The 15,000-nt window shown below is 38.9% G+C and overlaps 1 protein-coding gene across 1 annotated transcript; it reads left to right on the forward strand.

The window, feature by feature from the left end:
• Positions 1-3,203: 3,203 nt before the first annotated feature.
• Positions 3,204-5,146, forward strand: LOC126821347 (millepora cytotoxin-1-like). The gene is made up of 2 exons (XM_050549758.1): positions 3,204-3,351; positions 5,046-5,146. The coding sequence occupies exons 1-2, from the start codon at positions 3,204-3,206 to the stop codon at positions 5,144-5,146; spliced, it is 249 nt and encodes an 82-aa protein (XP_050405715.1).
• The last annotated feature ends 9,854 nt before the right edge of the window (positions 5,147-15,000 follow it).

Here is a 15,000-nt window from a genome sequence, read left to right on the forward strand (position 1 = left end):
AGAAATGCTGGACGATCTAGGGGATAGACAGTTGACAAGTGCGTTCAGTGGCGGTATAGATCCCGAGGAAGTAGGTGAGGCGGGAGGGGGACAGTTTTAAGGACCGTGGAAGGAGGCGATGGAACTTTGTGTTCACACTATCCCGAAGTCGCTTGTCGTAGGACTTCTTGGTCCAATCTAGGGCGTGGCTAGAGTACTCTTGTAGATCATCTTTGGTAAAGTGACGTGACTTGAAGTTTCTCCACTAGCATGGCTCGTTAGTGTGTCGACAAGGATGAGGCGACGTCCTTGACCAATTTCAAGTTTAATGGTGGTGGCTATGGTAGGCGTCTTCGTAGCCGGCTTCACGAACTTGTTCAGGTCTTGAATCTTCCAAGTGAAACTTGTGGTCGGTGTTCAATTCTCCAGACTCTCCACAATGGTCAATGGTGGAGGCATTGGAGGACCTGGAAGAAGGCCTTCACGATACCTGCATTCTCTGGAGGTGGTTGGCGCTGGTTTGGTTGTCGATTTGGTTTCCGCTGGTTTGGTTGTCGATTTGGTTGGAGCTGGTTTGGTTATCCATTTGGTTGGCACTGGTAGCGGAATCCAGGTGGTGGTTGGTGGAATCCGGGTGGTGGTTGGTGAAGTCATGGTGATGGTTGGTGAAAGCATGGTGGTGGTTGGTAAGAATGATTTCCCGCCTGTACGTGACAAGGAGTAGGGTCGCCTGTCCAACCTTTTTACTTTTCTACAGGTCTTCCAGTTTCCTCACGACGCTAAAGACCCCTACGAGAGAGTGAATTATTGAAATAAAATTGAGACATATTTAGTCCCGAAATGACCCAGGAGGTTAATTAAATGCCAGTCTTATTACTTCATTCTGAGCGCAGTTATGAAATGTATGAATGGCCTAAATTTTCTCGATTTCCCAGTTCCTCCGTGAGGGGCGTCAATATTACCGTTTAATAATGTCTACTCCCATTCTCTAATCCACTCAATATCTCGGCCATCCCATGGCCTACAGAGTTGGGGGGTTGGATGGCCGAATGGTTAGTACGTGCGTGCTGTATCATAAGGTCTGTCAATGAGTCAACTGGCGTTGTTTCAAATCCCCGGTTGTACGTGACAGGGATTAGGGTCGCCTGTCCAACCTCGTGGGTTTCCCACGGGTCCTCCGGTTTCCTCCCACTTCTAAAGACCCCTACGCGCAATCGAATTATTGAAATAAAATGGAACCATGTGTTAGTCCCGAAATGACCTAGTTTGTGTTGAGTGGACGTTAAACCCCATCTCTCTCTCTCTCTCTCTCTCTCTCTCTCTCTCTCCTAAAGAGTTGGAAAAGGAATTGGCATTTGAATAAATATCTAAATAATGCTGCATACACAATATTCTGTTAGAATTGTAATCATTAAAATTAATAATTCATGGAATACGATAACTGATTTAGATTTTATTTTACAGATAATTTAAAATGGTCGAGATTAATAATTTAAAACTTGTTTATATTGCTTTATGAAATTTTAATGTTGCAATGAACTTGCCTATATAAACTGTTTGTGAATTTGGATAATTCAGAATGCTGAGAGAACGTGTTTATATCACAAGCCGTTCACGAAATCTTGCAGTTATGGAAGCCGTAAGTAGCATACTTTGGGATAGTTGATTGTGTTAGATTATTAATATGTGTAATTCAATTGATATGTCATGTAATACTCATAAACAACGCTTATTGTAAAAATCGCGATTACTTAGATTAGAGCATATTTTCACAAACTCCCGTTAACTGATTAAAAACCTTTATAAGCTATAAATTCGTACTACTCGTACAGGAACTGACGCCGGTATGACGTATCTTGGCAATGAATTGATAGATTTGTCGCATGCTATCTGATTTGAACATCTCTCATATGTTGACTGGGGTGGCCCACTCCCGGGTGTTAACTGAGAAGTCTCACTCCCTGTGTTGACGCAAAAATTCTTGGAGATTTTTCAGCGTGGTTTCTCCTGGCGAGGAGCAATTGAGTTCGTATGAGACTAAAAACCAAGGTACCCGTAAAATTGTTTTCCTTTTTGGCTGTTTGAATTAGTCGGAAAGACCACTGCCCGGGTAAAATTGCTACCATCGCATACTACATGACATAATACAGGTTGCTGCAATCTGTTTCACAGAGATCTTATTGTAGCTGCCTAGCGTATATTCACATCTGATCAGTGTGAGGTTGCTGAAGACAAGTAATAAGTTAAAACTCATTCCATTAGTTTAAGTCAGGGCTCAGTTCTTTTTACCATTGTCTATGAAGACTGTACAATTAATGATTTAAAACCAAAATAAGTTAGATATAAATTATTTATGTTATAATATACTCATATTAATAGATGGCTAAAAAAATGTTCATTCTCTGTAGTTAAAGTTATCGTTTGTGTTTATATTTAAAGATATAACTATTAATAATAATAGTAATAATAGTGTGTATTTATAATGCGCACATTCCATTCGTGTATGCTCATGGCGCAATTGTCAGCTCTTCACATAATAATATACATTTAATTGGAGAAGTTAGTATGATAACGTAAATAGATATGTATTTAATTGTGATTTGAAAGATTCCAGGCTCTTGGAATTTTTAATTCTTAAAGGAAGGAAGTTCCATAGGGTTGGTACTATGCAGGAGAAAGCTCTGTGTCCAAATGATTTAAGTTTATAAGTAGGTACAGTTAAAAGATATTCATTCTGCGATCTGAGAGTTCTTTGTGGTTTGTAGTTTGTTAGCAGGCTACTTAGATAAATAGGTGCTGTTCCGTTAAGGCATTTATAAGCCATACAAAGAAGTTTAAAATCAATCCTGCTTTTGACTGGAAGCCAATGAAGATCTTTCAGGAGTGGTGTTATGTGCTGATTTCTGGTGGACTGAAAAATAATTCTAGCTGCAGTGTTTTGTACTAGGTGTAATTTATTAATAAGTTTTTGATTGATACCCGAGAGAAGACTATTGCAGTAATCAATTCTTGATAATACTAAGCAACGAACCAGATAGATAACACTTACTTTTTTTATTTGTAGATATTGTTGTTAGATAACACATGTGTATCTTGTATCTGTAAATAAAGATATTGTTGTTAGTTAACACGTGTGTGTTTTATGTGTAAGTAAAGATATTGTTGTTAGATAACACGTGTGTATCTTGTATTTGTAGGTAAAGATATTGTTGGTGTTGTGTTTAATGTTAGAATGTTGTAACTGCTGGGTAAATAAATATGATGGGCCAGTGTCGTATGAATGTCCCCCCGGAGAAGAACTCGCTCAAATATTGAGTGAACATTCTAATCACTACGAGGACAGACTATGGGATTTCCAGTGCCGCAACACGGGTGTTTTGACCCCATCGAGTTCATGCCATTGGACAAGTAAGTAAACTTTTTCTAGTTCAGGGCTTTATAATTTAGATCAATGAAATCTCTGTGCTACATTATATCCAATATTTATGTAACATTATGCCCCCCCCCCCAATCTCTCTCTCTCTCTCTCTCTCTCTCTCTCTCTATCAATTTTTCAGCGTTGTATGACTTTTCGTCTGGAGTTATCCACCGTTAGCGAAAACTTTGTGAGCGCGATAGATGCTGCATTTTCTAACGACACTTTTGCAAATTTGGTAGTAAGAATTGGCGACATGAGTGAATTAACCTTATAAATTTTCAGATTTTTGCTACTTTCTGTTCCGGAGTAATTCCCCTTTGTTAATGCGATATAAACTGGCATGTGGACGCAACAGTTTTGGAAAGACTGTTGAACCCCCTTTTTGCCGAAAACCTTGTGACAGCGGTAGAGGCTACAGTTTTTCAAATTTGAGTCATGAGGGAACGAATCCAATCCATATTCAGTATTTTGTGACTTTCCGTTAAGAGATATCCCCGGGGTTTTTTTAACACTTTGTGAACGCTAATGAAACTACGAATATTAATGGCATTTTTCAAGTTTTCCTCTCGTATAAGCTATAGTTGAGACAAAGCTGCTGTATGGGCGTATTTCCACGCTTTGCGTGGCTATCTTTAAACTACTTGGCACTGGCTGTTGGCAATTAAGCAAACAATAATGGATTGGGGTCTGCAAGAGTTTGTATTAAAGATTTGCAAGCTTGGACATAAAGACGTAAGAACATAACATGTGATGTTTACATTATCCAGTCTTTATGCAGGTCAAGACGTCGATTTGTCGACCATTGACCCAATAACGGAAGCCGTAACACCTGTTTAAATCTATTAATATACTTGTAAAACTTTATAATGTAAAAATAACCAAGTATATTACCAACGACTCTCATGTTCCTATTTACTAATTTCATTCATCGAATAGTATGCAGTGACAGATATGGGGATCACGTGGCTAAGTGGGTAAGACGCTAGCTCGCTAGCCTGGAAGTCGGGTGTTCGATCCCTGCATTGGCCGAGAAAGTTCATCCAGATTTTCCGGCGTGATTCTCCCTTGTCAGTGATGCAGGACGGAGGGGCTGACAAGGAAAGCTGTCTAGTCGTTCGGATGGGACGAAAAACCGAGGTCCGGTGTACACATTGGCGTGCACGTAAAAGATCCCTTGGCAGTTGGAATTCGATATAAGAGTAGGCCGTAGTGCCGCTCCCCGGGCAAAATTTCCCTCATAGCACACTGTATGGCGTATGCCCGTCTTCATTAGCCCAGGTTAGGAGCAGAACAGTAGGACGTTAAACCCCATTTCATTTCATTTCATTTCATTTCATTTCAGTGACAGATATAATTTCAGACAAAGCTCACACAACTACTTTCTAACTTTGTGCATTGCTTTGTAAATTAATCACTTTGTTAGGATTTCACACAGTAATATGTCTTGATCAATGATTATTTGGAGTCCATGTTTCTATGGAAATCCGTAAAACGGGTCCTTTGGCATGGGATGTGACGTGATGTGAGGTTAACGGACACGGTTGAAATCCGTCAGCACTGCATCGCAGTTCTAACTATTATTATTATTGTTTTATTTCAGACCAAGTTAATAAATATGATAATCTGATGAACTTTAAATGTCCATCAGGGGGTGCAATAGCCGGTATCAAGAGTTTCCATAACAACTATTATGAGGATAGAGTGTTCGACATCAAATGCTGTGATGTGATCAAACGTACGTTTCAGTAGAAAATTTTCTGTATTTTATCACGCAGGTTTACTCTCGTTGTTTTTGGCACCACCCGGTCTAGTAACGTGTCATTATGCTGTTTCCGTACCGACTTCCAAATACCAAGGACTCCGTTTTGTCGTCCTAATCCGAATGATCAATACTTGTTTCTTGTCAATCCTTGCGTACAGAAATTATTCTGCAAAATCCCAAGGAAGCGTCTCGATCCTCTAATTAGTAAACAAGCACCTTACTCACTGAGCCACTTTGGCCCAATAGTGATAAGAGTGAAAGGCTTTAACCAAATTACTTTGGTGATTTTGAAAATCCTTCATTACCGAAAAAATGATGATATACGATGTTTTTAACTAGTTAGTGTATATAATTTGTATTTGTATTTCAGCGTCTAATTTATGTTTATGGACAGGCCCTTTAAATAGTTATGATGGCCGCCTTGATTATAAAATTCCAGCCGATAGATACCTAAATGGGATATACAGCTGGCACAGTAATTATTATGAGTAAGTACTATATCATCTCACATTATTAATTATCTCACAATATTATAATAAGTTAGTACTATATTATCTCACAATATTAATTATCTCACAATGTCTAGCATTTCAAAATATCACTTGATTTGATATTTGTTTATTTGGTGCAATATCTGTTTTCTGTCTTCTCCGCGGGTTTGTCTTGTGGATTTTTGTTTTGCGTGTAGTGCGGTCCTACTGCACTAGTAGAGTTTTAACCCTCCGTACTGCAGAATGTTCTTGTTGTTGGGTTTTGCTCCTGTTTGCTCACTGCACTTATTATTTTAGCGTTTTCCGAGATTCTATCCGGATCATCGCCCTTATTGTTAAAATTGTTTGACGTTCTAACTCATGACGTCAACTGACAGACTATCGCCATTGAGGAGACGACCACTGTCAAGACTGGTAGCATTATTTCTGTTACGTCTTTTTTGTATTCCTGATTTTTTTTTCAAATTCGAGTGAAGTCTGTGTCACCACAGGCCCGGGACTGTACAGCGCAGTGGACGCTTACGGCTGGCCCCCGGAACCATTCTCTTGATTTGATATTTGTTTATTTGGTGCAATGTCTGTTTTCTGTCTTGTCCGCGGGTTTGTCTTGTGGATTTTTGTTTTGCGTGTAGTGTGGTCCTCCTGCACTTACTATTATAGTACCGTTAATGTATGTTATTACTTATATACCATATGGTACTGAGGCTATGTTTATATATATTATATCATGGTACTGAGGCTATGTTTATATATATTATATATATGGTACTGTACTGATACTATGTTTCTATATATTATATATATATATGGTACTGAGACTATGTTTATATATATATATATTATATCATGGTACTGAGGCTATGTTTATATATATTATATATATGGTACTAAGACTATATATATATATTATATCATGGTACTGAGGCTATGTTTATATATATTATATGGTACTCAGACTATGTCTATATTATATATGTTGTACTGAGACTATGTTTATTATATATTATATGGTACTCAGACTATGTTAATATTATATATATGGTACCGAGACTATGTTTATACATATTATATATATATATGGTAATGAAACTATGTTGATAATCAGTTGTTAAACGTTGACGAATTCTAGCAACTACCATGGCAAATATATAGACCATCTCCTTTAATATCAGGTGGACCATCGCCTTTGATATCAGTTGGCCGATCTCCTTTAATATCAGGTGGAACAGTCCTTATCATCATTTTTTTTTTGTTTGTTTGTTTTCAGAGATCGACGTTTTAGTTTCAATGAATGCGACCTTGTGAAATGATGATTTGCATGTGCAAGACTCTTTTTAAGAGAATGATAAAATAAAGATGCATTTTAGCTTTGTTGTTGTTTTATTTGTTATCGTGGTATCGTATAATGTGATATAGTGGCAGTATGTGAATATAAAGGTAGTATGGGAATATAAAGTTAGTATGCGATATAAAGGTTTTATGGAAATATAAAGGTAGTATGCGATATAAAGGTTTTATGGGAATATAAAGGTAGTATGTGAATATAAAGTTAGTATGCGATATAAAGGTTTTATGGGAATATAAAGGTAGTATGGGAATATAAAGGTAGTATGTGATATAAAGATAGTATGGGAATATAAAGGTAGTATGCGGTATAAAGGTTTTATGGGAATATAAAGATAGTATGGGAATATAAAGGTAGTATGCGGTATAAAGGTATTATGGGATTATAAAGGTAGTATGGGAATATAAAGGTAGTATGTGATATAAAGGTTTTATGGGAATATAAAGGTAGTATTGGAATATAAAGGTAGAATGTGATATAAAGGTAGTATGGGATTATAAAGGTAGTATGGGAATATAATAAAGTGATACATGGTGTTCAGGGAAGAGGCAGCATACACGGCCCCGTGAATGACTCCCGTTAATAATAAATACTAATTGTATGGGAATCGTATAATGTTCAGAAGAGAGCAACAAAGGACTCCCATTACTAATATTTAATGATAGTATGGACGAAAAACAACTATTAAGTATTGTGAAACATTGTGTTTCCGTTGTGATAAGGTAACATAATGACCTTGTACACGTAATTAAGTTACATCCCTGGTTTGTCAGCATTAACTTAGCATTGTTGTGTACATGTATATATTGTCCTGTCATATTTTCATTTTTTTATCATAGCTTGATAATGACTAGAGAAGCCTAGTCGAAACGTCGCTCAGTAAAAAGCAGTAATTGTATTCCATAGAATTGTGACCTGTATAATGACCTTGTCGTTTAATCTTAGTACAGATCCTTACACAGTTCCATTTTCTGGCCCACCAAATCGTACGTAGGAAAATATAAACCCGTTAGTTTTAACTGACCCACCATATATAAAGAGAACTTAGCCAACTACTGTCTTCATTGTTATATATTTCTCTTGTTCTAATGCTGATCTATTACATAACAAACTGACCACCAGGTCCGCAGTTGGACAGATTGTATTTATATATGGATCTGGTATGGACTTGGATGTAAGACACCAAAGCCACTCGGTAGACGGCAGTGAAATGAAATGGGGTTTAACGTCCTACTGTTCTGCTCCTAAACTGGGCTAATGAAGACGGGCATACGCCATACAGTGTGCTATGAGGGAAATTTTGTCCGGGCAGCGGCACTATCGCCTACTCTTATATCGAATTCCAACTGCCAAGGGATCCTTTACGTGCATTCCAATGTATACACGGGACCTCGGTTTTTCGTCTCATCCGAAGGACTAGACAGCTGTCCCTGTCAGGCCCCCCGTCCTGCATCACTGACAAGGGGAAACCACGCCGGAAAATCGGGATGAACTTTCTCGGCCAATGCAGGGATCGAACACCCGACCTCCAGGCTAGCGAGCAAGCGTCTTACCCACTTAGCCACGTGATCCCCGAGAGCGAACAAGGTCTAAATATGATCTATATCGTCCGAGAGGCTCGGCCTAAGGCCATAAATGGGAAGATTGCCAAATATAGGCAAAATATAGTGTTATCAGTAAATGTTCACCGTGTACAAAATACACAACAAACAGTGGTAACAGGTGTCAGGAAGAGTAAGCTTATCCTGCCTGGCGCCACACCCGCCTTAGCTGCATCCAAACCATTAGACGAAATCTCGGTAAAATAATCAGCATACATAATCAGGAAGATAGTATACGCGTCAATTAAATATATCTAGAATAACAGCCGAAAGAGACATGTTATATTTACCAATCAAGTCAATATGACGGTCATAAAACTTTTTAAAGGTTTTTATAAGTTTAATGGGGAAGTATCCCTGTAGTTGAAGCTTAGATTACAAATGACTTAAAATATCAAAATAAAGGCAACAAGCTCTCGCGTATCGAACTAGCTGAGACACATACACTCCATAAGCTGGTGATACTGGAAAATCATATTTTAAATATACAGGAATTAGCGTGGGCTCTCCTAGTGAAAGTAGGCGTTAAAGAACCAAGATAAGCAACCGGGAGTCTCGCACTTCCTTCTACGTCATGGATTTGAAAACGCGAGTCAATGTTGCGAAGACAATCGCACTCTTTAGATTGTCATATTTGGGATTCGTATATTCGTATTAACATAAACACATCTACACTCAATGTTCATTCAATGTTGTATTTGTGCATTGGGAAGAGGGAGAGCGGGGGGGGGGGGGTAATTTGAATGACAAAATTCGTACTTTAATCTCAAAGGTAGGATATTGTATTGTTACAATTCACAGTTTTAACAGTCGTTGATCAAACAATTATAAGACAATTATAGAGGTCCAATGTTATATATAATTAAGAGCAACGACCTTACAATACCTGTTCATAAACACGGCCTTACAATACATGTTTTGTTTATATACATGGCCTTACAATACTTGTTTTGTTCATAAACGCGGCCTTACAATACTTGTTCATAAACAGGGCCTTATAATACTTGTTTATATACACGGCCTTACAATACTTGTTCATAAACATGACCTTACAATACTTGTTCATAAACGATCATAAACAACAGTAACTATAGATTACAATTGCGGGCTTAAGAAATGGCTTAATGCGAGACCACAAGAACAAAATGACAGACAACCAACATATTATCTCCAGGAATTCGAATACAAAAATTCATAAAACCTAGATGGTCAGTGAGTTCATTAAACAGTAAAATGCCGAGTTGATTACTGTGTTTTCCAACCAGATGATATCCCCTTCTACCCTACTAAAATACTCTCAAATCTCATTGATAGCTAACATAAGCCGTACTTTCAAATGTTATTCGGGATGGCATAGATTTTGCTATTGTATTACCCCGAAGCCTAATTTATATTGGCGACAATTTCGTAACCAGTGGTGTGGTTGTAACATGTATCGCGACATTTCAGATCGATGGAAAATGAAATGAAATGAAATGAAATGGGGTTTAGCGTCCTACTGTTCTGCTCCTAAACTGGGCTAATGAAGACGGGCATACGCCATACAGTGTGCTATGAGGGAAATTTTGCCCGGGCAGCGGCGCTACGGGCTACTCTTATATCGAATTCCAACTGCCAAGGGATCTTTTACGTGCACGCAAATATGTACACGGGACCTCGGTTTTTCGTCCCATCCGAACGACTAGACAGCTGTCCTTGTCAGGCCCTCCGTCCTCAGATCGATGGACAAACATGTACTCGTGAGAGAATCTAAAAACACTTCGCCCTCAACAACTAACAACACTTCTACATTTGGCAAAATATATTTCAAACGCCGTTTGGATATAGCGATGGACCAATTAACAATGGGATTTCCAGATGAAACATTATATTCATTTGTGGAAATAATATATATATAGATAATCAATTGAAACGATTTCTAAACTACGTATTATCTACTTTGAATTATTTAGATGTAAATATCAATTTCAGTCATCTCTAGTCCAATGTGGAAGTTTGCTCTCTCGGAACACTGCGTATCTCCTTATTTATTAATTGATTTCACGTAGCTAACAGATAATTGTAGCACCTGAACCAGGCCCGTAGCCAGCTTGCTGGCGCAGGGGGGGGGGCAGCCCCGGCGATAGGGGTCCGGGGGGTCTCGCCCCCCGGCAAGCAGGGGGTACGGGGGTCTCCCCCCGGAAAATTGTGAAAATTGAGTAGCTGTAAACGAGTTTCTAAGCATAGAAATCGACAATTATATGTTCTAAGAACGAACTATTTTGAGTGTTTTTCAAGAAATATATTCAAATCAAGAACAATGTACCACACGTAGGTAAGGCCATTGTAAGTGAGTCAGGGGTCATCCCCTAGAAAATTTTGAAAAATTGATAGACGCAAGGACCGGGGCTTTCAAGTAAAGAAATTGTCATTTTTTATAGATCAACATTTTTTTTATTATACATAGGTAATTTATAAATATGGTCGACAACTTTTTGTCAGGGGGGGGGGGCAAGATTATTTCCAGGGGGGTCTTCGCCTCCCCAGGCCCCCCCCCCCCTTGGCTACGGGCCTGACCTGAACCATGGTAACAAACAAAACAACAAAAAATTTGAAATGCATTTTTATTTTATCATTCTCTCCAAAAGAGTCTTGCAAAGTATCATTCTGGAAGGGTTACGCAAATCCAAATCATGATTCTGGACGATCGCATAGATAGAACTTAAAACGTCGATCTCTGAAAACAAACAGAAAACATGATCATTATCACTGGTATTAAGAGAGATGGTCAACATGTTATTAAAGGAGATGACCCAGCAATTAACGGACATGGCCCACCTAGTGTTATAGGTGGTGGTCCAGCTGGTATTAGAGGAGATGGTCCAGCTGGTATTAGAGGAGGTGGTCCAGCGTGTATTAAGAGAGATGGTCAACATGTTATTGAAGGAGATGACCCAGCAGGTATTAACGGACACGGCCCACCTAGTGTTAAAGGTGGTGGTCCAGTTGGTATTAGAGGAGATGGTCCAGCTGGTATTAAAGGAGATGGCCCACATGGTATTAATGGCGGTGGATCATATGGTATTAAAAGACCTGGTCCACCTGGTGTTAAAGGAGATAATCCAATTAGTATTAAAGGATGTGTTCACGTAGTCTTAAATGAGGTGGTCCACTTGGTATTAAAGGAGGTAGTCCATCTGATATTAAAGGCGGTGGTCCATCTGGTATTGAAGGAGATGGCATGGCCCACCTGGTATTGAAGGAAATGGTAATAATATTGTATATTCTAACAAATGGATAGTTACTAGATTTAATCTTTTTTAAAAAACATCGAGGACACCTCTGTTCAAACTATAAACAGAATTTCAGTAGAATATATAAACATAGTCTCAGTACCATATATAAATATAGGCACAGTACAACATTTATACGATATATATAGTCAGGCAGATGATATAGTCAGACAGGCTTTAGATATATTGTGATATGTTAGTTATTGTGATGCGTTAGATATTGTGGTACTTTGGGATATTGTGATATGTTAGAGATATTGTTATATGTTAGATATTGTTATATGTTAGATATTGTGATACTTTGTGATACACAGTTCCACTCCGGAAATCTACAATATGGTTAAAAGGCAGGTCAGCTCAATCTGGGAACTAAAGCTCGTTGAACTGGACACATACAGATTCCGGCTGGATGACAAGGTCTACACAAAGACATCGACCAATCACCCATGAAGAGATATATGCAAACTTACATCGAAAATAAAGGGTGAAAGAGCGGCTGCGAGACTTCAAACACCAAGTCATCGTCTGTGAGTGCGGAGAAGAATGTACCACCAACCATGTCCTGGTAGACTGTGAAGTATACAAGGAGGAGAGAAGGAAGGGGGGGGGGCTAGTGGTGATGATGGAGACCAACAACAGACCGCTCAGCACAAGAACCTACTCTTTCCGAGACCAGATCTGAAGCTGCAAATCTTCGAACTAATCAACAATCTAATGACCACGGCTGGATTAAGTAGAATAGTGAAGTAAGAGGGGGCCACGGTTAGACGGGCTCGGCATCTAAGCACTAAACTACATAGGGGACATATACCAAATTAGCAGGATAGTGGAGTAATCCTCTAAAAAGACAACAAAGTATTACAGTGGAGTAAGGGGAGGCCACGATAAGACGCGCCTGGCACCTAAACACTAAACCGACAAAGATGACATCCACCAATCCAAAGAAGAGACGCATATAGGTCAGCATATATGATGTCTCGACAGATCAACTACCAAACAATGCGGTTTTTATTAAATAAAGGGAAGAACTTCCCACCAAACCCACTCCATGGCCGAAGTCCGCAAATCGAAAGATTGCAAAATCATATTCTTAGCAGACGGTAGTAGTAGTAGTAGTTAACTAATCATTATTTGCTTGATAACGATACCTGTATGATAATAAAATTCAAAAGTAGTACATCCATATAAGTGTTCTAATTTTTAGTGAAATCTATTTCTTTATGTCTTATAAGAGAGGGAGAGAGAGAGAGAGAGAGTGAGAGAGAGAGAGGGGGGTAACGTCCACTCGACACAAACTAGGTCATTTCGGGACTAATGTCTTATAAGGATTTTGGATAAAAATGGTTAACTCTAGAGGGTCCACAAGCCAAAAACGTGATTTTTCTTACAATCAGGGGTCATAATCCTTGAAGTTACGACCCGATATGCGCAAATTTCAAAAGGAACCACGATATTTGGATTATAAACATACATTTCAAGTTTCATTAACCTTGGTATTATATACTTTTACACTAATTGCGTACAAGAAGCGGCCATTTTGTCTGACAGTTTCGGTCAGATTTTTACGAAATTCGAACTCAACCTTTATTGATGTGTAACGGTGATACATGTAAACGGTTTTTAAAATTGAATACAAGTTTTGATTTCTAGCTAAAATCAGGGGTCATAATCCAGGAAGTTACAGTCCGATGTGCGCAAATATCAAAAGCAAACACGATCTTTGGATTATAAACATACATTTCAAGTTTCATCAAAATTGGATAAAAATTGTGGTCTCTAGAGTGTCCACAATCTTGGTATTATTATGCATAAATATTTTTGTCAAGTTCAGCATCACAGGATTAAACCACCATATCTTGTGCTTTCATGGTAAGGGAGTTAAAAAAATTCACTTCATTATATTAGCCAGAAATAGCCTAGAAAGCGATTCAGACGATCTAGACCCCCCCCCCCCCCCAAGAACCTACGGCGGCCCCTGGACCATCGCCTAAGGACCTAGGATGGTACCCCCCCCCCCCACCCCCAAATCAAGAATTGCTACTACTGGGCCTGTGAATGGCGGGGTGTCGGATCTGTACTTGGACCCTTTTCTGAATCTGGGGCCCTTTTCTTTGACCAAGGGGACCTGGTACAGTGGATCCTCATCAAATTTTATCCCCGGATTCAGAGTTTTCTTCGGAAATTGCTGAAATTCAATGGGATTCTTTGTGTTACTAATTTAAATGATGCATATAAATTCCATACAGATCAGTTGATAACTGTTGTCATTAGCGCGTACACAGGGTGCAACAAAGTGAAACAAGGGCCATAGCTCCAGAAGAAATTAACGGAAGTTATTGAAATTAAATAGGATTCTTTATCTCACTAATGCAAACAACATATATTAATTTCAAAATAATCAGATGATAAATGTAGTCTGTAGAGTAATCACAAGAGATTGTGGACGACGGACGGACGGCAATATACGACCACATTTTCAAGTTGGCGTATAAAAACGAACTGTGTCGTACCTGGTACGCTTAAAATTTGTAATGTAAACGCGGTTTTAATTGCACTGAAGTCAAAGGGAACCTTTTCTTGGACTGGGGGGGGGGGGGGGGTATTGGACTCTGCCACAGTGGGTCCATATCAATTTTTTTTCCCCGAATTTATATTTGGATATTTTCAATTTTATTTTCGGGTTGGAGGCCTGCGCTGTTTACTGAATCATGCCAAAAATCACATTCAGTTGCATTATATCTCGGGGCATTTCCGGTCAAATCAGCGTTTCGTTTTTATCACGTCGCGGTATATAATATAAAAATAGCCCAGAGTCTTGGCTTCATTCTCGAACATCCACACATTTTGCACAGGCTTTCGTGGTTGGAACACCGTCCTGTAAACTAGAACTTATAATTTTCTAGAACCACTTACACATTTGGCTGGGTTTGTCCTACTTTTTATACGCAAAGGTCTCTGGTAGGAGAATTTTACCCCAAGAGTGCGCGGTGGTGGTGGGGGGGGGGGAATCTCAGACCTGGTTAGAGGGCCAGAGTATTAATCACTGACCTACCACGCCCCAATTTCAAACCCAGGGCATCATAGTATTAGAGTGCCCTAATATTCGACACAGAATGAATAAACAATTAAAAA

This window comes from Patella vulgata, chromosome 5 (assembly GCF_932274485.2).
Source record: "Patella vulgata chromosome 5, xgPatVulg1.2, whole genome shotgun sequence".
NCBI lineage: Eukaryota > Metazoa > Mollusca > Gastropoda > Patellidae > Patella > Patella vulgata.

Excerpts from the sequence above, each read along its gene's own strand:
- LOC126821347 (XM_050549758.1), top strand. The coding sequence starts at position 3,204 with ATGTTAGAATGTTGTAACTGCTGGGTAAATAAATATGATGGGCCAGTG. Across the intron at positions 3,352-5,045 it reads TTTCCAGTGCCGCAACACGG|GGGGTGCAATAGCCGGTATC; the intron begins GTGTTTTGACCC and ends AATGTCCATCAG.